Source organism: Phocoena sinus, chromosome 10, assembly GCF_008692025.1.
Source record: "Phocoena sinus isolate mPhoSin1 chromosome 10, mPhoSin1.pri, whole genome shotgun sequence".
Classification (NCBI taxonomy): domain Eukaryota; kingdom Metazoa; phylum Chordata; class Mammalia; order Artiodactyla; family Phocoenidae; genus Phocoena; species Phocoena sinus.
In genome coordinates, this window is record NC_045772.1 from 15,873,441 (window position 1) to 15,896,107 (window position 22,667).

Below are 22,667 nucleotides of genomic sequence, written 5' to 3' on the forward strand. Positions count from 1 at the left end.
CTCATTAGCTCATGGGTTGTTAGGTTAAAACCCCTTCCTTTATTTCCTTTTAGTTCTTTTTAATGAATCTGTTTATGGTACTTTGCAAAGTACTCTGAAATTCAAGAAAACTCAGATGATGAGTCTATAACTCAGAAGATCCGTATACCATTTTCTCTGTGGCTCTCTCCTCAGATCTCTCTTTATAAGAAACTACCCCATGGTGGCCTAGGCCAGACCAAACCTGCTGTTCCCAGCCCCTTTGGTCTTGACCCCGTGGAACAATGGGATGAAGCCCAGAGATCTGTCAGCCTCCTGATGTGAGCTTGTGGGCGAGAGCCCTGTGTTTAATAACCCGTGTCTCTAGCGTGTGAGAAGCAACAGGCTCTGATCTAGGAAGGGTCCTGCTACCCTTGGGCCTATGATAGATTCAACCCCAGAAATTTTACAAGGTGTATTTTTCGCCTAAGTGCATTCTGAAGCAGTTTATGGTCTAGCTTTCTGCTTTTGCTTTTTATGTAACTATAATAATTAAAACAAATACGAATAATTGAGATGGAAGAAAAGGAAACTATACCTTACGACTCAGTGGTCTTTTAATGTGGTCTGTGTGAATGTGAGAGTGTGTGAGTGTGTGAGTGTGTGAGTGTGTGTGTGTGTGTGTGTGTGTGTTTAATCTGTGGCTTCCTCAGCAACCCTCATAGTAGAACTTAAATTTGTAAGCTGGAACAATACTCGGAACAACAATACTTGGAACTACCAAGTTGTAACAATACTGATAAAAGCAAAGAAAAACACTTCCAGAATCATTTCCTTTCCTTGCATGTTTTCAAAAATGTCTTTAATAAAACAAAACAAGATTTCAAAGACACATGGACATTATAAGTCGCCTAATGCTTATGAATTTCCAATCAAATGTAAATACCGACAACCCTTTTACATGTAGACTGTCCGAGCACAGGTAAAATAAAATCTTACTTAAATCATCGTAGAAGTCTTTGCACAACACAGAGGCCTAGAATATATGAATATATGAAAAGTGAGTTGGGTTGGTTTCTAATGATAACTGAATGTGATGGTCTAGGATTCTGGATTCAAATATACTTAGTGCAAATCCTGACCTTGCTACTGACCAGCTGATTGATTGGGGGCAGGCAAGCAGATTAACCTCAGTTTCCTGATCTATAAAATGAAGATGTACTAGTACCTATCTCTTCAGGAGGGCCGCTGTTGAAGACTCCTTGGGATAATGCTTGCAAGGTGCACAGTTCAGGGAGTAAGAGCTCAATAAATGAGGCTCCTCTCATGCAGGTCGATTCCCTTTGTTGTGATCGCTCTGACACCCCAGGACCTTTGCACAGGGTACTCCTGCTGCTGAAATGCTCTTCTCTCACCCTGCCCCGGCCACCCTGCCATCATGTGTGCTCCAAATTCAATGCAGTACCCATGGAGAGGGCTTCTCTAACCACATTATCTAAATAGGATCTAAAATGCCCCGTTATTCTCTATTTCCATTCTCTTTCCTTCATAATGCTTATCACTTTTCATTATTTTTTGTTGGGCAAGTACCACTAAGCGTAAATGTCTGGCACACAGTAGGCACTCAAAAGATTTTGTGGGATGAATGTCTGAGATATGAATGCCAAGTTGCTTGCTCAGTGTATATCCAAAAGGGCCTGGATAGTTGGCTCTTGGGTTTAAGTATCTGGGGGTGAGTTTTTGGCTGGATGATGTTTAGTCTGACTTGCCTTGTGTGTGTTTAGGAAGGCTTGCTGGGATATTAGCTAAGATGCTCCATGGTGTTTCATTCCCTGCACTAACCCTAGTCCTTTGGCTGATCCAGAAATGTGTCTGATAGCTGTCCAGTGAAGATGGAAAGGTAGCAATTGCTGATTAAAGTATGAACTGCCTATGTGAGAAGTGGCGAGTGTGTGTGTGTGCATGCCCGTGAGCATGCAGGTGGTTGTAGGCGTGGGTGTGGATGCTTTTACCTACATGGTACATTAAAGGGTCAAAGGCCTTTCTAAACTTCCTAAATGTCTACTTTTAACTATGTCCTAAAACCGTATCTAGTTCCCTGATATGACCCAAAACCGGCTCTTCCAAGCTGGGAAGAAGAACCAGACGGCATGCACCCTCAGAAACAATGCAGTCTTTCCTTTTTTTTTATAAAGAATATCTCAAATCAATTTATTTTATATACACATTAAAATCTTTTATATTTAATAAATGTGTAAGATACAAAGACAAAAATGACAATTCCCAAGACCCAATACCCATGATGAATATGAGTTTCCCTGACCCAGAATTTACCATCATTAAGGTCTGGAAATATTTGCTTCCATCTAATCACTGTTTTTGTTATTGTAAAATTATTATTGTTTTTGTTTTAAAAAGATACACATATTTATGCAATTGAAATTTAATAGAAAAAATTAAACAAGAAATTTTTGATCTTTATGTGTAGATACTGTATGTTTAGTGATATTAATAGACCCCTCAGGCTTGTGTTGAGTCCCTCCTAAAACCTTTTGATGGACAGAGGTAGGATTTGAAAACTAACCCTGGCAGTGTTTATTTTGTTACTATTCATTTTATTTCCTGAATCCCATTAACCTGTGAGGCTCTGCTCTACCCCAGAACAGTGCCCAGATGTGGCCTCTGAAACAGTACAAACGTGGAAGGTTTCCCTCTGTGCCATTTATGCCAGGGGCAGGGCTGAAACAGTGAGGTGTGGGGGGGGGGGCGGTGGGTGGGTGGCGGTAGTTTTACACTTTCTGGTTCCTGGCCTGGAGTCTTCCTTCAGGCCACTCTAACTAGAGACCCCTCCCCCTCCCACCTTGACCTTGAGTAACCCACACCAACCCAGAACCAACAATATAAGGGAGAGGTTACAAACCCGAACACATAAACAAGGTAGGCAGGTGAAGTGCATGAGTGTGGTGGGCCAAGTGTAAGAGAAAGCGGAGGTGATGAGAGGACCCTGCCTGCTAGAGAAAAGCTCGGCCCATCCAGCTGGTTATTGCCCCGGGGAAATTAGCTCTGGGGTTGCCAGCTCTTACAATTTTTCTACAGAAAATGTGGGTGTTTAGTTGTCATCTCCTAGTTTCAACTGTTAGTGACTAAGTAAAAAAAATTTTTTGAACATATGCCAATCAAACAAAAATAACCCCACACATCTGCGGGCCAGATTTGACCTGCAGACACCAGTTTGTCCCCTGGGCTTTAAGGTCATTAACAGTTTAATGAATGTTAATGGCCTGCCTTAACAGACTTAGATTCCCTTCCTTGAGGTTCAAAATGAACAGAAATGCAAAACTTTATGCCATCAGTTAGAACTACAGAGCTACAGCGGGATCTTCCACTTTTTACTGCACGTATATACTTTCATTAATTAAAAAAAATTTTTTAATAGTAAGCAAATGTCACTTTTGTGCTAAAAAGAACAGAAACCTGGGGAAAAAACAAAATTGGGGTGATTTTGCACCCCCTAGGCTACACATGGCAATGGCTGGAGACATTCTTGACTGTCGCAACCAAAGTGGTACTTGGGGGTGGGTGGTCTTACTGGCATCTAGTGGGTAGAGCAAAGCAACTCCCCACAACAAAGAATTACCCAGCCCAAAAAGGCAACAGTGGCTGAGAAACCCCGATGTACTTAAGCAAAACACAAAACTTGTGGACCTAGAATATATGAAAGGTTAATGGGGAAATGATGTCAGAAATTATTCTGTGTGTTACTTGAAACTATTTAGTGATTGGCTAGTGTTTCAATTCCTTACCTGTAGAAATTTAAGATAATGGTGAGAGTGTACTATTAAACAACCATACCCTGACAGATCCTCTCCAGAGTTATTGTGGATTTGCCTTTCATTTTCAATGACTTAGCAGTAGTTAGAACACATAACGCAGGACAGCTACCTGGCAAAGGTGATTTAGTGATGTTTGTCGTCTCAGAATTTGGGAAAATCTTCTCGACACTGCAAGAAGAAAAGAGTGAGTATGACATATTTTATGCTTTATGGTCCGACCTTGGATTTTCCGCAGGCCGATTTCAAAAAGTAGCTTCCTTGTTTGCCTAACTTTGTCACTGTCCAACCCTGTTTTCTGCACCCACTGGCAAAACCCTGCATTTGCTTCTTTGTTCTCCCATATGGACAACTATTTCCTAAGATGACGATATTTGGGGTACATATTTCAAAGTTGCCCACACTCCACACTGGCAGGTGTGAGAAACTGTGGCATCAATCAACCGTGAGTAAAAGCAATTATTTACTTGTCTTTCATTTCGCTAATTGCAAGCTCAATCACTTCTCCCCATAAATAATTGCAGGAATCAAGTGGAAGCTTTGAAGAAGGCCCTTTAAAAAGTAGTATATCTACTAGGAAACCTTGATTGAGCAGGGTTGCTTCTAGGATAGAACCCTGGGCGGCACCTTGAATGTGGCTTTGCATTCATAATCTGTCGTTTTCATCCAACAGCCTCCACGACCTATTTGTATGGATGATCCTGGGTCCTATGCTGACATAATAGGCTGATGCTTTGAAGTGGGGTGATCTTATATCTGTAGGTTTCGAAGCAGACAAGCCATGTGCCAGCCCAAGGTCTTCATCCTTACAGAGTCCTTTGGAGAGGTGTATGTCTCCACTCCTTGCACGTTCTCGAAGTGCACCCCCAAGGCTCCCTGGGGAGAGTGGGCGCCTCCAGGCTCCCATAGGTGGTAGGTCCGACAAACCTCCTGGCTTCGGACTTTCAACAGATTTGCTTTGCCAGCGTAATTAAAATGGACACGGGGCATTCTTCTCATTAATTTCTGAACTGGTCAAGAAACAATCAGAAATTTCCCTGGGATTATTCTAATTTGTACTCAGAACCAGCTTGGTTGGAAAAATAGGGCATGGGGTGGAGGAAGGGGGGGGCAGGTGGAGTCGGGGGACAGATGAACTTCTAATTTTCCAGGCCGATCAATCGTTAATCCTTCTCCTTAATTACTTTTTCTTTAACTTTGTGATGTGGAATTTAGTGCTCATGCAAAGAAAAGAACTGAGAGCCGTGAAATAAAGCAGGCTTTATCAATAGGTGATGGGCACGGCAGGCGGCCTCAAAGCACGTCTGAAAGGGCCCCCTTTGCCTGTGGAGAGAGGGTAATTTGATCTCCTTCATTTTCCTTGCTGGTACTTATTGCGGGCAAGCATGGCCAGCTGTATTCAAATGGGGTTTTAAGAAACATATATCTTAAAACTTTATTTGGCTTAACATCATCTCACCTTGGCTTAATAGCACGTGAGACTTCCCACAAGTAAAGACACATCGAGACAGAGAAATAGGACCAGTTTTCTCAGGCAAAATGAATGCTGGGGAATGAGTGGTGATGCTCAGCAGAGAAAAGATTCACAGTCCGAATCCCCCATGAGAAATATTAATTTTGCTTTCTCATTAGGCAGAGAATTAAATAGATGAAGCCCTGAAGCTCTTGTCTGTCTTCTATTACCCCCACTTTGTGGACAGGAGCTTCGGGGAAATCTCCATTTTAGGGTCAGATAGGCGTGAGTTTGACTCCTGGCCCCTAATTACCATCTGTGTGTCTGTGTGGCTTTGGCGAAGTTTCTTTGCCTCTCGGCGCTTCACCTGTAGAAGAGGGATACTGTTTCCTACATTGCAGAGATGGGTGAGGATTAAATGGGATAAGGAGTGTGGTGGTGACAGCAGAAACTCTGGCATCAAACAGACCTAGGGGCCAATCCTGCCTCTGCTGCTTACTTCCTCTCTAAACCTGTTTCATTTTCTGTAAAGGAGAGGTGTGCCACCCATAATAAACATTTTGTGAGGATTAACGAAGTTAACGCATGGAAAGTGCTAAGCATGATAGTTGGTGCTTTGTAGGCATCAGTACATTGTTAGCTATTATTATTATTTTATTAACAACCTATGTAAAATATCTGGCACTAAAATGTTACCCTCCCTTCCCCCCTGCTCCCAAACTTCATACTTACATTCAAACTTGATGTTTCGTAAATTTTCTGGGAGGTCATGGAGAGCCACTTTTAGCCACTCATCCAGCTGTTTGGCAAACTTTCGGATCACCTGAGTTAAGCTAGAAAGAGAAATGACACATGCTAGGTGCCTTGTGTGTTGCCCAGTCCTCCCCACAGGCCCCTATAGAGTCTTATTTCCTCTGATGGTGTTTTGACTGCAACCATTAGGCGCCACTGAAAGCAGCAACCTCAGGGACAGGGTCAGCAGTCCATGCCCTGTGGAGAGCTGGTGGGTCTGAGAAGGGCGTGGACAGAATGTGCTCTGGTGCCCACGCTGGTCGACAAGGGAGACACAGCATACACAGGTGTGGGGAAAAGCCCACTGCGATGCTTGGCATCATCTAGAACCCTGTCTGCGAGTAAGACACCATCCTTCGTGTTTTTGAAGAGGCTTGTGGGAGGGGTGATGACAGTGGACAGTGGGCCTGAGAGCACCGTTTGCAACTGGCCTCTCCTCCTCATGCTGCTCAGTCTTGTTGGAGCTCCCCAGGCGGGCAGGAACCCCATCTGCAGCCTACCGCCACGCCAGCCCACACAGCAGGGACTCAGGCTTACTAAAATGTTTGCCTCTTGGTAGGAACTGGGAAGCAAGAGTACATTTTTAAACTGACAAACAACCCTGACACAGACCTGGAAGCCATGTCAGATTTGGAAAGTCAAGGACTGTTTGGGGGCAGGAGGTGGGGCGGGGGAGGGCTAGAGGGGTGAAGGGTTGAGGGGGCAGTCGGTTGCAATATGAGATGGGAATCTGGAGTCGAGGAAACATTAAGCACCATTTTCAGGCTCTCCCCATCAAAATCATCTGCTCATCACCATAGGTCCGGGGTCCTCCATGAGGTCCTCCTCCTTAGTCATGCCTGCCACAAGGACCTCTCCCCAGCCTCACCATCCACACCATCCTTGCCTTCCACCAACACTGCCTACCCTGCTCTCATTCAGTCCCCATCGGATTCTCCCGCTAGCTAAGCAGTCCTAACTGTGTTCCCCTGCTCACTCACTCTTTCCTTTTCCATGACTTACTACAACCCTCTCCGTGTTCCTCACACTTCCAAACCCCCACCTCGCCCCTCTCCACCAGCAGGTGGCACCACCTCCTACTCCTCAGGGAAAACACCCCGAAGAAGTCAGCCTACCTGACAGAATCAAGGAGCCAGCCCACCTCTTCCCCTCCTGCCTTCTCAGGAACCTTCCGCCGCTGACTGCTCCTTCTGCTGCGTATTCACCGTCTCCTCTATCTTGATCATTCCTCTTGTCACGTTAACATGTTCAAAAATGTCTCACCTTAACAACAAAAGACCGTTTTCTTTCCTCACTCTACCTCCTCAAGCTACTATCCTCTTTCTTCCACTTCACAGACATACTTCTTCAGAGTTGGCTAGACTCTCCGTCTCCTCTTCTTCACCTCCCATTCACTCCTCACCTCACTCCTGTACCTCCTCCGCCTACAAAGCTCCCACCCAGGCGGCGACTTCCATCCATGACACAAACCCATAGACTCATTTCGGTCCTCACATTGCTTGACATCTGGCAGCATTCGGCTCCGTTAGCCCTTCCTCCTTTTGGAAATGTTTACTTCACTTGGCATTTGTGACCCCTCCACCTTCTGGCTACTTCTCCCCAGTCACAAAGCTCAGCCCCCTCTACCTGGCCATTACATCGTCCAGTTCTTCCAAGTCTAGTCCTGGGCCCTCTCTATCACACTGTATTCCTTCCTTGGATAGTTTCTCCATGCCCACAGCTTCAGTCACCACCTCTAGAACTCTGGACCAACTGCATGCAGGACACGTCCATTTCAAAGCCCCAAAAGGTCCATCGAACTAAATATGTCCAAACAGAATTCATCATTTCCCCATCAGACCTGGTTCTTTTCTGTGGTCTCTATTTCAGGGTGTACTCTACTTTGTTGAGTTTTGTTTTTAACATTTTTATTACGAAAAACTTCAAACCTTCAAATACCCATGACCCAGCATCAATAATTAGCAACATTTTGCCAGTTTAATTTACCACATCCTTCTTTTTCTTTTCTAGAGTGTTTTAAGTGAATTCAAGATGTTATGCATTTCTAACTGACAAGTTTTAAATATGTATTTATATATGTACATACATGCGCAAACACTTAAAACCACCATGCCATTGTTATACCCAACAGAATGAATAGTAGTTCCTTCATATTATCTAACGCTCGGTCTGTACTCAAATTTCTCTATTCCTCTCAAAGACATCTTCTAGTTTGTCTGAATCAGGATCCAAACAAGTTCCACACATTGCATAAAAGATATAATTGCCTTGTTCTATTTCTTAAGCCTTTAAAAAAATTCTATTTCATGCCATTGGTTTATTGGCAACATCATGTTATTCGTTCCATGGAATGCCCCACATTCTGATTTGGTTGATTTCTTCCTTGTAGTGACACGTAACTGTTCATTTATCCTGTGTGCTTCCTATAAACCGGGCACAAAAGGAGGAAAAAAAGAAACAAAAGCTGAAGGAACTAACAGAAAACAACTAGCAAGATAGAATATTTTAATCCAACCATGTAAATTAATTATATTAAATATAAAGGTCTAGACATAGCAACTAAAAATTAGAAACTGTCATATTGGATAAAAAAACAAGACCTCATTATATGTTGAGAATATGAAATCTACTTTAAGTATAAAGACATAGAGTAACGGAGTGGAAAAAAGATATATCATGCAAACACTAATAAAAAAAAAAAGCTGGAGGGGCTTCCCTGGTGGCGCAGTGGTTGAGAGTCCGATGCAGGGGACGCGGGTTCGTGCCCCGGTCCGGGAGGATCCCACATGCCGCACAGCGGCTGGGCCCGTGAGCCATGGCCGCTGAGCCTGCGCGTCCGGAGCCTGTGCTCCGCAATGGGAGAGGCCACAATAGTGAGAGGCCCACGTACCCAAAAAAAAAAAAAAAAAACAAAAAAAAACAAAAAAAAAGAGCTGGAGTCGCTATCTTACTAATCAAAGTAAACTTCTGAACAAGAAATATTACCAGTGATAAAGAAAGGTTTTACATTATGAAAAGCAGGCAATTCATCAAGAAGTCACAACAATCCTAATGTGTATGTACTTAATAGAGCTTCAAAATACACGAAGCAAAAAATGAAAGAAGTTAAAAACCAAATAGACAAATCCACAATTATTGTTAGAGACATCTATATTCCTCTCTTGGTAAACAATAGAACAAATGGACAGAAAATCAACAAGGGCATAGAAAACATAAAAAATGCTAACAATAAACTTGACCTAATTGACATTTATAGAACATTCCACCATATGAGAGCAGAATATACAGTCTTTTCAAGTACACATGGAATATTCACCAACATATTCTGGGCCACCAGACAAGTCTCAAAAAAATGTGAAAGAACTGATACAATACAACATATGTAACCTGACTATAAGAAAATTAAACTAGAAATAACAGAAAGATATGTCAAAAATCCTGAAATATTTGGAAATTAAACAACTCACTTCTAAATAACACATGAGTCAGAAAGAAAGTCACAAGGGAAAATATTTTAATTGAATTAAAATGAAAACATAACATCAAAATTTGTGGGATGCAGCTAAGCAGTGATTAGAGGAAATTTTATAGCATTAAATGCTTTATTAGGAAAGTAGAAAGATTTATAATCAATGACCTAAGCTTCCACTTAAAGAAAATTTAAAAAGAAGAGTATATTATACTCAAAGCAAGAACAAAAGATTAAAGCATATATCGATAATACTGAAAACAGAAAAACAGTAAGAAACCAAAGAAATCAGAGAAACTAAATGATGGCTTTTGGAGAAGATTAATAACATTGATGACCAACAAAAAGAAAACATGATATAAACTACCCACATCAGGAATGAAAAAAGGGACATCACTACAGATCCTACAGATATTCAAAGGATAATAAGGAAATACTATGAACACGTTTAAGCTCACGGATTTAAAATTTTAGATAAAATTCTATACAAACTCTTACAAAAAAAGGAAGAGAGGGACTCATTTTATGAGGCCAGGATTACCCTGATACCTAAACCAGAAGACACTAAAAGAAAATAAAACTAAAGATCAATAACTCTCATGAATGTAAATCCTCAACAAAATATTAGCAATTCAGATGTAGCAATTATACATATGTATGAAACTATCATGACCAAGTGAGTTTATCCTGAGGATGAAAGCCTGTTTCAATATTTGAAAGTCAAACAATGTAACCCACCTTATTAACAAACTAAAGAAGAAAAACCATATGATGATCTTGGTACAAAAAAGCTTTTAACAAAATTCAAAATCTTTTCATGATAAAAATTCTCAACAAACTAGAAATGGAAAGGAATTTCTCCAACCTGATAAAGTGCATCCATAAAAAAAACCTATGGCTAGCATCGTTTTTATAACGAATACTGAATGCTTTTCCTTAAGATCAGGGAAAATGCAAAAATGCCACCCCTACTTAAATGGGGACATCATTTGAGAGGTGCAATAAGACAGGGGGAGAAAAGAGTATACACATTGCAAATCAAGACATAAAAGTGTCTTTATTCCTAGAATACATGATTATACTCATAGAAAATCCCAAAGAATGTACAAAAAAGCTATTAGTCAGTGAGTTTAATAGGATGTCATACAAGATCAACAAACAAAAATCAATCATTTTTCTTCAACTATCAATGAACAACTGGAAACTGAACGTAAAAAATAGTAGCATTTACAATAGCACCAAAACCCACAAAATAATTAGATATAAACCTAGCAAGACATGTACAAAATCTATTTGCTAAAAACTCCAGAACTATGAAACACCAAAGAAGAATATTAAAGAGGACCTAAATAGATGGAGAGATATACCACATTCATGGATTGGAAGACACAATATAGTTAGGATGTCAATTCTTTCAAAATTTATCTGTAGATTCAATATAATCCTAAACAAAATTTCACAGAACTTTTTGCAGATTCTATGAACTTAATATGCAGAAGCAAAGGAACAGTTTTGAAAAAGAAGAGCAAAGTTGGAGCACCCATTCTAACTGACTTTAAGACTTACTACAAAGCCACAGTCATCAGAACAGTGTGATATTGGTGAAAGGAGGACATATAAAGGAAAGGAACAGAATTGAGAGTCCAGAAATACACACACACACACACACACACACACACACACAGCCAAGTAAGTTCCCACAAAACTTCAATGTAATTCAATAAATAAAAGTTACGTCTTTTTAACAATTGGTGCTAGAATATTTGGACTTTCATCTGCAAAAAGCAGAAATGAACCTTTATCCCTACACCTTACACCATATGGAAAACTCAAAATGAACCAATGTAAAGTCTAAAAAATTATAAAATGTAAAAATTGTAAAACCTAAAACATCTAGAACATAATCTAGGGAAAAACTGTGACCTTTCTTGGCAAATGATTATTAGATATAACACCAAAAGCAAAATCCACATCATAAAATATTGATAGATTGAACTTCACCAAAAGTTGAAAATTCTGCTCCTCAAGTGATAATTGTGTATAACGTGAAAAGCCAAGCAAAGATTGAAAGAAAATAGTTTCAAAATACGACTCTGGAAAAGAACTGTACCCAGAATACATAAAGAATTCTGCAACATCCATTTATGATAAAAACTCTCTGGAAGGTGGGCATAGAGGGTACATACCTCAACATAATAAAGGTCATATATGACAAACCCATAGCTAATATCATACTCAATGGTGAAAAGCTGAAAGCATTTCCTCTAAGATCAGGAACAAGACAAGGATACCCACTCTTGCCACTTCTATTCAACACAGTTTTGGAAGTCCTAGCCACAGCAATCATACAAGGAAAAGAAATAAAAGGAATCCAAATTGAAAAGGAAGAGTAAAACTGTCATTTTGCAGATGACAGGACACTATACATAGAAAATCCTAAAGACAACACCAGAAAACTCCTAGAGGTCATCAATGAATTTGGTAAAGTTGCAGGATACAAAATTAATGCACAGAAGTCTCTTGCATTTCTATACACTAACAACAAAATAGCATGTAGAGAAATAAAGAAAATGATCCCATTTACCATCACAACAAAAAGAATAAAATACCTAGGAATAAACCTACCTAAGGAGGCAAAAAACCTGTACTCTGAAAACTATAAGATGCTGATGAAAGAAATTGAAGATGACACAAAGAGATGGAAAGATTTACTGTGTTCTTGGACTGGAAGAATCAATAATGTTAACATGGCCATACTACCCAAGGTAATCTACAGATTCAATGCAATTCCTATCAAAATACCCATAACATTTTTCACAGAACTAGAACAAATAATCCTAAAGTTTATATGGAACTGAAAAAGATCCAGAATTGTCAAAGTAAACCTGAGAAAAAAGAAAAAAGCTAGAGGTGTAACCCTTCCAGATTTCAGACTATACTACAAAGCTACAGTAATCAAAACAGTATGATACTGGCACAAAAACAGACACATAGTTCAACAGAACAGAATAGAAAGCCCAGAAATAAACCTATGCACTTATGATCAATTAATCTACAACAAAGGAGGCAAGAATATACATTGGAGAAAAGATGTTCTCTTCAATAAGTGGTGCTGGGAAAACTGGATAGCTACATGTAATGAAATTAGAACATTCTCTAACACCATATACAAAAATAAACTCAAAATGGATTAAAGACCTAAATGTAAGACAGATACTATAAAACTACTACAAAAACATAGGCAGAACATTCTGTGACATAAATGGCAAAAAAATTTTTTTGATCTGTCTCCTAGAGTAATGGAAACAAAAGCAAAAATAAATAAATGGGACCCAATTAAACTTAAAAGCTTTTGCACAGCAAAGGAAACCATAAAGAAAATGAAAAGACAACCTATGGAATGGGAGAAAATATTTGCAAACGATGCAACCAACAGGGCTTGATTTCCAAAACATACAAACAGCTCATATAGCTCAACAACAAAAAAAACCAAACAACCCAATCAAAAACTGGGCAGAAGACCTAAACAGACATTTCTCCAAAGAAGACATACAGATGGCCAAATAGGCACATGAAAAGATGCTCAACATCGCTAATTATTAGAGAAATTCAAATCAAAACTACAGTGAGGTACCACCTCACACCAGTCAGAATGGCCATCATTAAAAAGCCTACAGATAACAAATGCTGGATAAGGTGTGGAGAAAAGGGAACCCTCATACACTGTTGATGAGAATGTAAATTGGTGCAGCCACTACAGAAAACAGTATGGAGGTTCCTCAGAAAACTAAAAATAGAATTACCGTATGATCCAGCAATCCCACTCCTGGGCATATATTCAGACAAAACTATAATTTGCAAAGATATATGCACCCCTATGTTCACAGCAGCACTATTTACAATAGCCAAGACATGGAAACAACCTACATGTCCACTGACAGATGAATGGATAAAGAAGTTGTGGTACATATACACAATGGAATACCACTCAGCCATAAAAAAAGATTGAAATAATACCATTTGCAGCAACATGGATGCAACTAGAGATTATCATACTAAGTGAATTAAGCCAAAGACAAATGCCATATGATATGTATATATGGAATCTGAAATATGGTACAAATGAACCTACCTACAAAACAGAAACAGATTCACAGACGTAGAAGTTGCCAAGGGAGAGGAGGAGTAGGAGAGGGATGGACTGGAGTTTGGACTTAGTAGATGCAAACTATTACATATAGAATGGATAAACAACAAGGTCCTACTGTATAGCACAGGGAACTATACTCGATATCCTGGGATAAACCATAATGGAAAAGAATATTAAAAAAGAATGTATATATGTGTATAACTGAGTCACTTTGCTGTACAGCAGAAATTAACACAACATTGTAAATCAACTATACTTCAATTTAAAAAAAAAACAAATTACTGTTACACACAACAACATGGATTATGCTAAGTGAAGTGAGGCATACTCAAAAGGCTATTTACCATGTGATTCCATTTATATAAGATTCTGGAAAAGGTAAAAGTATAAGCACAGAAAATAAATGAGTGATTGCCAGGGGCTGCCAGTGGGGAGAGGCACTGACAAAACAGGCGAAGTTTTTGAAGTGATGAAACTATTTTACATTTTGTTGTATACACTAAAAATGATGAATGTTAATGAATATAAGGTATACTTCAATAAACTTGAATTTAAAAAATAAAATTAAATTAAAAGCTATAAAATATAAATAATAATATAAAATAAACTGATAGAACTAAGAACAAAAGTATCTGTTGTATCAATAAATGTATATGGGCTGGACTTACCTTATAAGAGAAAAATATCAGATTGGATAATAAAACAAATTCTAATGGTTCTGTATACAAGTGAGTTATAAAGGTTAAAAATAAAAGAGTGGGCAAATGTATTCCCTCAGATGAAAACAAAAAGAAAATAGAGGTCATGATTTCAATATCGGACAAATTAAATTCTGGGCCAAAAAAAATTAAATGAGACTTTATAATGCTAAGAGTGCAATTTACAATGAAGATGTTGTAATTCATAAGGAAGGTATTACAACTCACACTGAAGACGAAGCAATTAGAAATATCAAAGCACTAACATTCAAAAACAAAATAATAGGAAATACAAGGTGAAATATGTTGGCACACATTAGAAATCAGTCTTTAACTTACTAACCTTTCTCAGTCCATAACAGTCTAAGTGGACAAACACTAAGACAACACAAGAACTAAATAACAATAAATTTGGTCCAAATACATATATGTCAAAAAGTCTGTATGAAGATACAGAGTGCTTCTTCAAGTGTTACAAAACTGACCATATATTAGACAACAAAATCTAAGCACAGTCTCAAAAGAAGAAATAGTTCAGAAAACAGTCTAATCACAAAGCAGTACAGTTAAAATGAATAACATAACCAGGAAATAATAGCTCCAAACAACTGGATATTTTTAAATGCTCTATTTAAATTCTTAGGACAAGAAGGAACTCCAAATCAATGTTGCAAAATATCTAGAAAATAACAGTATTAAAATATTACATATCAAAACCTATGAGATAGGGCTTCCCTGGTGGCACAGTGGTTGAGAGTCTGCCTGCTGATGCAGGGGACACAGGTTCGTGCCCCAGTCCGGGAAGGTCCCACATGCCGCGGAGCAGCTGGGCCTGTGAGCCATGGCCGCTGAGCCTGCGTGTCCAGAGCCTGTGCTCCGCAACGGGAGAGGCCACAACAGTGAGAGGCCCGCATACCGCAAAACAAACAAAAACAAACAAACAAAAAAACCCAAAAAACCTATGAGATAAAGCTAAAATAGTGCTCAAAGGAAAAAGCCGAGCCTGAAATACTTATGTTACTAACCAAAAGTAAAAGAAAGTACATAGGGACTTCCCTGGGGATGCTGTGGTTAAGAATCCACCTGCCAGACTTCCTTGGTGGCACAGCGGTTAGGAATCCGCCTGCCAATGCAGGGGACATGGGTTCAAGCCCTGGTCTAGGAAGATCCCACAGCTGCAGAGCAATTAAGCCAGTGAGCCACAACTACTGAGCCCATGTGCTGCAACTACTGAGCCTGTGTGCTGCAACTACTGAAGCCCATGAGCCTAGAGCCTGTGCTCCTCAAGAGAAGCCACCATGATGAGAAGCCTGCGCACCACAATGAAGAGTAGCCTCCGCTCGCCGCAACTAGAGAAAGCCCGTGCACAGAAACGAAGACCCAACATAGCCAAAAAAAAAAAAAAAAGAAAGAAAGAAAATTCAGAAAGAAAAAGAAAGTAAATACATCAAACATCTATTTTTTGGTCAATTTTTTTGGTCACTGATATAACCCAACTTCCTAGATCTGAGTCAGACACATAGGAGGCACTCAATAAATATGTGTTGAATAAATGAGTAACAGAGTAAACTTAAGAAAGGAAAAGGAGTTAAAAAAATAAAGGCAGGGCTTCCCTGGTGGCACAGTGGTTGAGAATCCGCCTGCCAATGCAGGGGACACACGTTTAATCCCTGGTCCAGGAAGACTCCATATGCCGCGGAGCAACTAAGCCCATGCACCACAACTACTGAGCCTGCATGCTGCAACTACTGAGGCCCCATGCCTGAAGCCCATGCTCCGCAACAAGAGAAGCCACCACAATGAGAAGCCTGCGCACTGCAACGAATAGTAGTCCACGCTCACTGCAACTAGAGAAAGGCTGCACGCAGCAACAAAGACCCCATGCAGCCAAAAATAAATAAATAAATTTATTAAAAAATAAATAAATTAAAGGTAGAAATTAATATGTTAGAGAAAAAGAAATAATAATAATACCAATAAATATATCCAAGAGCTTTTTCCTTGAAAAAAATTAAACAAATTAGGTAACCTATTCACAAAGAAATGGCAGAAAACACAACTATGCAAACAAAAATGCAGTAAAACAGAAATAATCACAGACACAAAGGAAACTCAATGAATCTACAAACCCACTTTGTTCAACACTAAGCAAGTAAATTTAAAGATCTGAAAGAAACTGATAATTTTCTAGGAAAATATAATTTACCAAAACTTACCTCAGAGAAGATAGAAAACCTAAACTGACCAATTACCATAGGAAAAAAAGAAGAAAAATTTCAAAGATTTACTCCCGCAAAACACTCGGCCCAGATGCCTTCAAAGAGGAATTAATTCTATCTAATCTTCAAGAGCAAATAATTTCAATGCTATTTAAACTGTTTCACACCTTAGGAAAAAAAGTAGGGGCAGAGGGAACCTTCCAGATTCCTTTTATGAAGCAAAAATAACGCTGATACCAACAATTGACAAAGATTCAACAAAAAAGAAAAGTGCAAACCAATTCCACTTCTGACTCCTGATGCAGAAATCCTAAATAAAATAGAAAATAAAATCCTGCAACACATTAAAGAAAATAATAGACTATGAGTAAGTGGGTGTATTCTAGGAATTCAAGAATGGTTCAATATTAGGATATGGATAATATGATCACTTCTATAGATGATGGAAAGCAATGGATAATATGCAACAACCATTCTTCATCAAAAGTTTAATGAAATAAGAAAATACAGATATTCCTTAGCATGATAGAATATCTCATTCTTAATCCAAAGCCAGCATCATGTTTAACCAAGAAACAATAGATGCATTCTCATTAAAGTCAAGAGCTTTTAACATGTTCTTGAGGAATAAGCCAACATAATTAGGTAAGAGAAATAAATTAGAAAGACATTTTTAGATAATATAATTCTAAGCCTGGAAAATTTAAGAGAAGCTCCCAAAAGGAATACAACATTAAGATAGTTAAATTTAAAACAGTCAGGTCCAAATATAACACACAGAAACCAATAGCTTTCATATATATAAACAACCACCAGTCAAGAGATATGGAGGAAAAGACTGCATTTACAATAGCAACAAAAAAAAGTAAGAATGAATTTAATTTTAAAATTATATATGATTTACATGAAAAAATATTTACAACATTCCTGAAGGCCACAAAATTTAAGACCAGAATAAATGGCAAGGCAAACAGTGTTCTTTTCTAGAAATTCTCAATACCGTAAAGATGTAATTCTCCCTAAATTAATCTATAAGTGTAATGTAATCCCAATGAACATACATATATTTATATATAAATTTTTATATGTATATAAATACTTAAATAGACAAACTGATGCTAAAGTACTTAATATGGAAAAATAAGAGACAATAATAGGAAAATTCTACAAACAGATATAAGTATGAGGAGTTGCCTATCAAATATTAAAATATGTTTAGAAGTGCAAAGCTTAAAGACAGCGTGACCCTGGAACATGAATATATACAAATATCTATGGTATAGCCTAGCAAGTCTAGAAATAGCACCAATACATATAACATTTACTACATTAAATAGGAGGCACCTCAAATCTGTGACGAAAAAATGGAATAGTTAACATATGTATGGGGATAGGGAGAGCTGTTGGGGAAAAAATGAAGCCATACTTTACATCTTACACAAGGATGAATTCCAAATTGGATAAAAGTTCAAAAGCACAGAATCAAAGCATAAAGTTTGTAGCATAAACCATGGGAAAATTATTTTGTAACTGGAGTGGGAAAGACTTCTAAAACAATGAAACAAAATCCAGAAGCCATAAAAACAAGGACTGATAAATTCAACTACACAAATATATTTTCTGTATGGCAAAAACAAAGGAACAAAATGAGAAAAGATTTGCAACTCTTATTACAGATAAATGGTTAATATTCCTAAAAAATAAAGAGCTCTTAAAAATCAATGAGATGGCCTCATATACCAGAGGGCAGACAGCAGAAGCAAGAAGAACTACAATCCTGCAGCCTGTGGAACAAAAACCACATTCACAGAAAGAAAGATGAAAAGGCAAGGGCTATGTACCAGATGAAGGAAAAAGATAAAACCCCAGAAAAACAACTAAATGAAGTGTAAATAGGCAACCTTCCAGAAAAAGAATTCAGAATAATGAGAGTGAAGATGATCCAGGACCTCAGAAAAAGAATGGAGGCAAAGATCGAGAAGATACAAGAAATGTTTAACAAAGACCTAGAAGAATTAAAGAACAAACAAACAGAGATGAACAATCCAATAAGTGAAATGAAAACTACACTAGAAGGAATCAATAGCAGAATAACTGAGGCAGAAGAATGGATAAGTGACTTGGAAGACAGAATGGTGGAATTCACTGCTGCAGAACAGAATAAAGAAAAAAAAAAAGAAAAGAAATGAAGACAGCCTAAGAGACCTCTGGGACAACATTAAACCCAACAACATTTGCATTACAGGGGTCCCAGAAGGAGAAGAGAGAGAGAAAGAACCCAATAAAATATTTGAAGAGATTATAGTCGAAAACTTCCTTAATATGGGAAAGGAAATAGCCACCCAAGTCCAGGAAGCCCAGAGAGTCCCATACAGGATAAACCCAAGGAGAAACATGCCAAGACACATAGTAATCAAATCGACAAAAATTAAAGACAAAGAAAAATTCTTGAAAGCAGCAAGGGAAAAATGACAAATAACATACAAGGGAACTCCCATAAGGTTAACAGCTGATTTCTCAGCAGAAACTCTACAAGCCAGAAGGGAGTGGCATGATATACTTAAAGTGATGAAAGAGAAGAAACTAAACCAAGATTACTCTATCTGGCAGGCATCTCATTCAGATTCGATGGAGAAATCAAAAGCTTTACAGACAAGCAAAAGCTAAGAGAATTCAGCACCAGCAAACCAGCTCTACAACATATGCTAAAGGAACTTCTCTAAGTGGGAAACACAAGAGAAGAAAAGGACCTACAAAAACAAAACCAGAACAATTCAGAAAATGGTCAGAGGAACGTACATATCGATAATTACCTTAAATGTGAATGGATTAAATGCTCCAACCAAGAGACACAGGCTTGCTGAATGGATACAAAAACAAGACCCATATATATGCTGTCTACAAGAGACTCACTTCAGGCATAGGAACACATACAGACTGAAAGTGAGGGGATGGAAAAAGATATTCCATGCAAATGGAAATCAAAAGAAAGCTGGATGAGCAATACTCATATCAGATAAAATAGATTTTAAAATAAAGAATGTTACAAGAGACAAGGAAGGACACTACATAATGATCAAGGGATCAATCAAGAAGAAGATATAACAATTATAAATATATATACACCTAACATAGGAGCACCTCAATACAAAAGGCAACTGCTAACAGCTATAAAAGAGGAAATCGACAGTAACACAATAATAGTGGGGGACTTTAACACCTCACTTACACCAATGGACAGATCATCCAAACAGAAAATTAATAACGAAACACAAACTTTAAATGACACAACAGACCAGACAGATTTAATTGATATTTATAGGACATTCCATTCTAAAACAGCAGATTACACTTTCTTCTCAAGTGCGCACTGAACATTCTCCAGGATAGATCACATCTTGGGTCACAAATCAAGCCTCAGTAAATTTAAGAAAACTGAAATCATAGCAAGCATCTTTTCTGACCACAATGCTATGAGATTAGAAATCAATTACAGGGAAAAAAATGTAAAAAACATAAACACATGGAGGCTACACAATACGTTACTAAATAACCAAGAGATCACTGAAGAAATCAAAGAGGAAATCAAAAAATACCTAGAGACAAATGACAATGAAAACACGACGATCCAAAACCTACGGGATGCAGCAAAAGCAATTCTAAGAGGGAAGTATACAGCAATACAATCCTACCTAAGAAACAACAAACATCTCAAATAAACAATCTAACCTTACACGTAAAAGAACTAGAGAAAGAAAAAAAAAACAAAACCCAAAGTTAGTAGAAGGAAAGAAATCATAAAGATCAGAGCAGAAATAAATGAAATAGAAACAAAGAAAACAATAGCAAAGATCCATAAAACTAAAAGCTGGTTCTTTGAGAAGATAAAATTGATAAACCATTCACCAGACTCATCAAGAAAAAGAGGGAGAGGACTCAAATCATTAAAACTAGAAATGAAATAGGAGACGTTACAACAGACATCGCAGAAATACAAAGCATCCTAAGAGACTACTATAAGCAACTCTGTGGCAATAAAATGGACAACCTGGAAGAAATGGACAAATTCTTAGAAAGGTATAATCTTCCAAGACTGAACCAGGAAGAAACAGGAAATACGACCAGACCAATCACAAGGCATGAAATTGAAACTGTGATTAAAAATCTTCCAACAAACAAAAGCCCAGGACCAGATAGCTTCACAGGTGAATTCTATCCAACATTTAGGGAAGAGCTAACACCCATCATTCTCAAAATCTTCCAAACAATTGCGGAGGAAGGAACACTCCCAAACTCATTCTATGAGACCACCATCACCCTGATACCAAAACCAGACAAAGATACTACAAAAAAGGAAAATTACAGACCAATATCACTCATGAATATAAATGCAAAAATCCTTAACAAAATACTAGTAAACCGAATCCAACAACACCTTAAAAGGATCATGCACCATGATCAAGTGGGATTTATCCCAGGGATGCAAGGATTCTTCAATATACGTAAATCAATCAATGTGATACACCATAATAACAAACTGAAGAATAAAAACCGTATGATCATCTCAATAGGTGCAGAAAAAGCTTTTGACAAAATTCAACACCCATTTATGATAAAAACTCTCCAGAAAGTGTGCATAGAGGGAAACTACCTCAACATAATAAAGGCCATATATGACAAACCCACAGCAAATGTCATTCTCAATGGTGAAAACCTGAAAGCATTTCCTCTAAGATCAGTAACAGGACAAGGATGTCCACTCTCACCACTATTATTCAACATAGCTTTGGAAGTCCTAGCCATGGCAATCAGAGAATAAAAAGAAATAAAAGGAATACAAATTGGAAAAGAAGAAGTAAAACTGTCACTGCTTGCAGATGACATGATACTATACATAGAGAATCCTAAAGATGCCAGCAGAAAACTACCAGAGCTAATCAATGAATTTGGTAAAGTTGCAGGATACAAAATTAATGCACAGAAACCTCTTGCATTCCTATACACTAATGACAAAAAATCTGAAAGAGATATTAAGGAAACACTCCCATTTACCATTGCAACAAAAAGAATAAAATACCTAGGAATAAACCTACCTAGGGAGACAGATGGCCTGTATGCAGAAAACTATAAGACAGTGATGAAATAAATTAAAGATGATACAAACAGATGGAGAAATATACCATGTTCTCGGATTGGAAGAAGCAATACTGTGAAAATGACTATACTACCGAAGCAATCTACAGATTCAATGTAATCCCTATCAAATTACCAATGGCATTTTTTACAGAACTAGAACAAAAAATCTTAAAATTTGTATGGAGACACAAAAGACCCCAAATAGCCAAAGCAGTCTTGAAGGAAGAAAACGGAGCTGGAGGAATCGGGCTCCCAGACTTCAGACTATACTACAAAGCTACCGTAATCAAGACAGTATGGTACTGACACAAAACCAGAAATATAGATCAATGGAATAGGATAGAAAGCCCAGAGATAAACTCATGCAACTATGGTCAACTAATCTATGACAAAGGTGGCAAGGATATACAATGGAGAAAAGACAGTCTCTTCAGTAAGTGGTGCTGGGAGAACTGGACAGCTATATGTAAAAGAATGAAATTAGAACACTCCCTAACACCATACACAAAAATAAACTCAAAATGGATTAGAGACCTAAATGTAAGACCGGATACTATAAAACTCTGAGAGGAAAACATAGGAAGAACAAACACTCTTTGACATAAATCACAGAAAGATCTTTTTTTGATCCACCGCCTAGAGTAATGCAAATAAAAACAAAAATAAAAAAATGGGACCTAATGAAACTTAAAAGTTTTTGCACAGCTAAGGAAACTACAAACAAGACAAAAAAACAACCCTCGGGCTTCCCTGGTGGCGCAGTGGTTGAGAGTCCGCCTGCCGATGCAGGGGACATGGGTTTGTGCCCCAGTCCGGGAAGATCCCACGTGCCGCGGAGCGGCTGGGCCCGTGATCCATGGCCACTGAGCCTGCGTGTCCAGAACCTGTGCTCCGCAATGGGAGAGGCCACAACTGTGAGAGGCCCGCATACCGCAAAAACAAAAAACAAAAAACAACCCTCA

General features: G+C 38.4%; 1 protein-coding gene across 2 annotated transcripts in view; it reads right to left on the minus strand.

Moving 5' to 3' along the window:
- The window catches only part of RFX4 (regulatory factor X4), a 166,884-nt gene that overhangs the window by 40,448 nt on the left and 103,769 nt on the right, over window positions 1–22,667 (minus strand). For both annotated transcript variants that reach the window (XM_032645833.1, XM_032645834.1), the window contains 2 exons: window positions 5,974–6,074; window positions 3,901–3,959 (listed from right to left, as the gene is read on the minus strand). In XM_032645833.1, coding sequence (XP_032501724.1) covers window positions 3,901–3,959; window positions 5,974–6,074 — 160 coding nt within the window. The remainder of the gene's footprint in view (window positions 1–3,900; window positions 3,960–5,973; window positions 6,075–22,667) is intronic.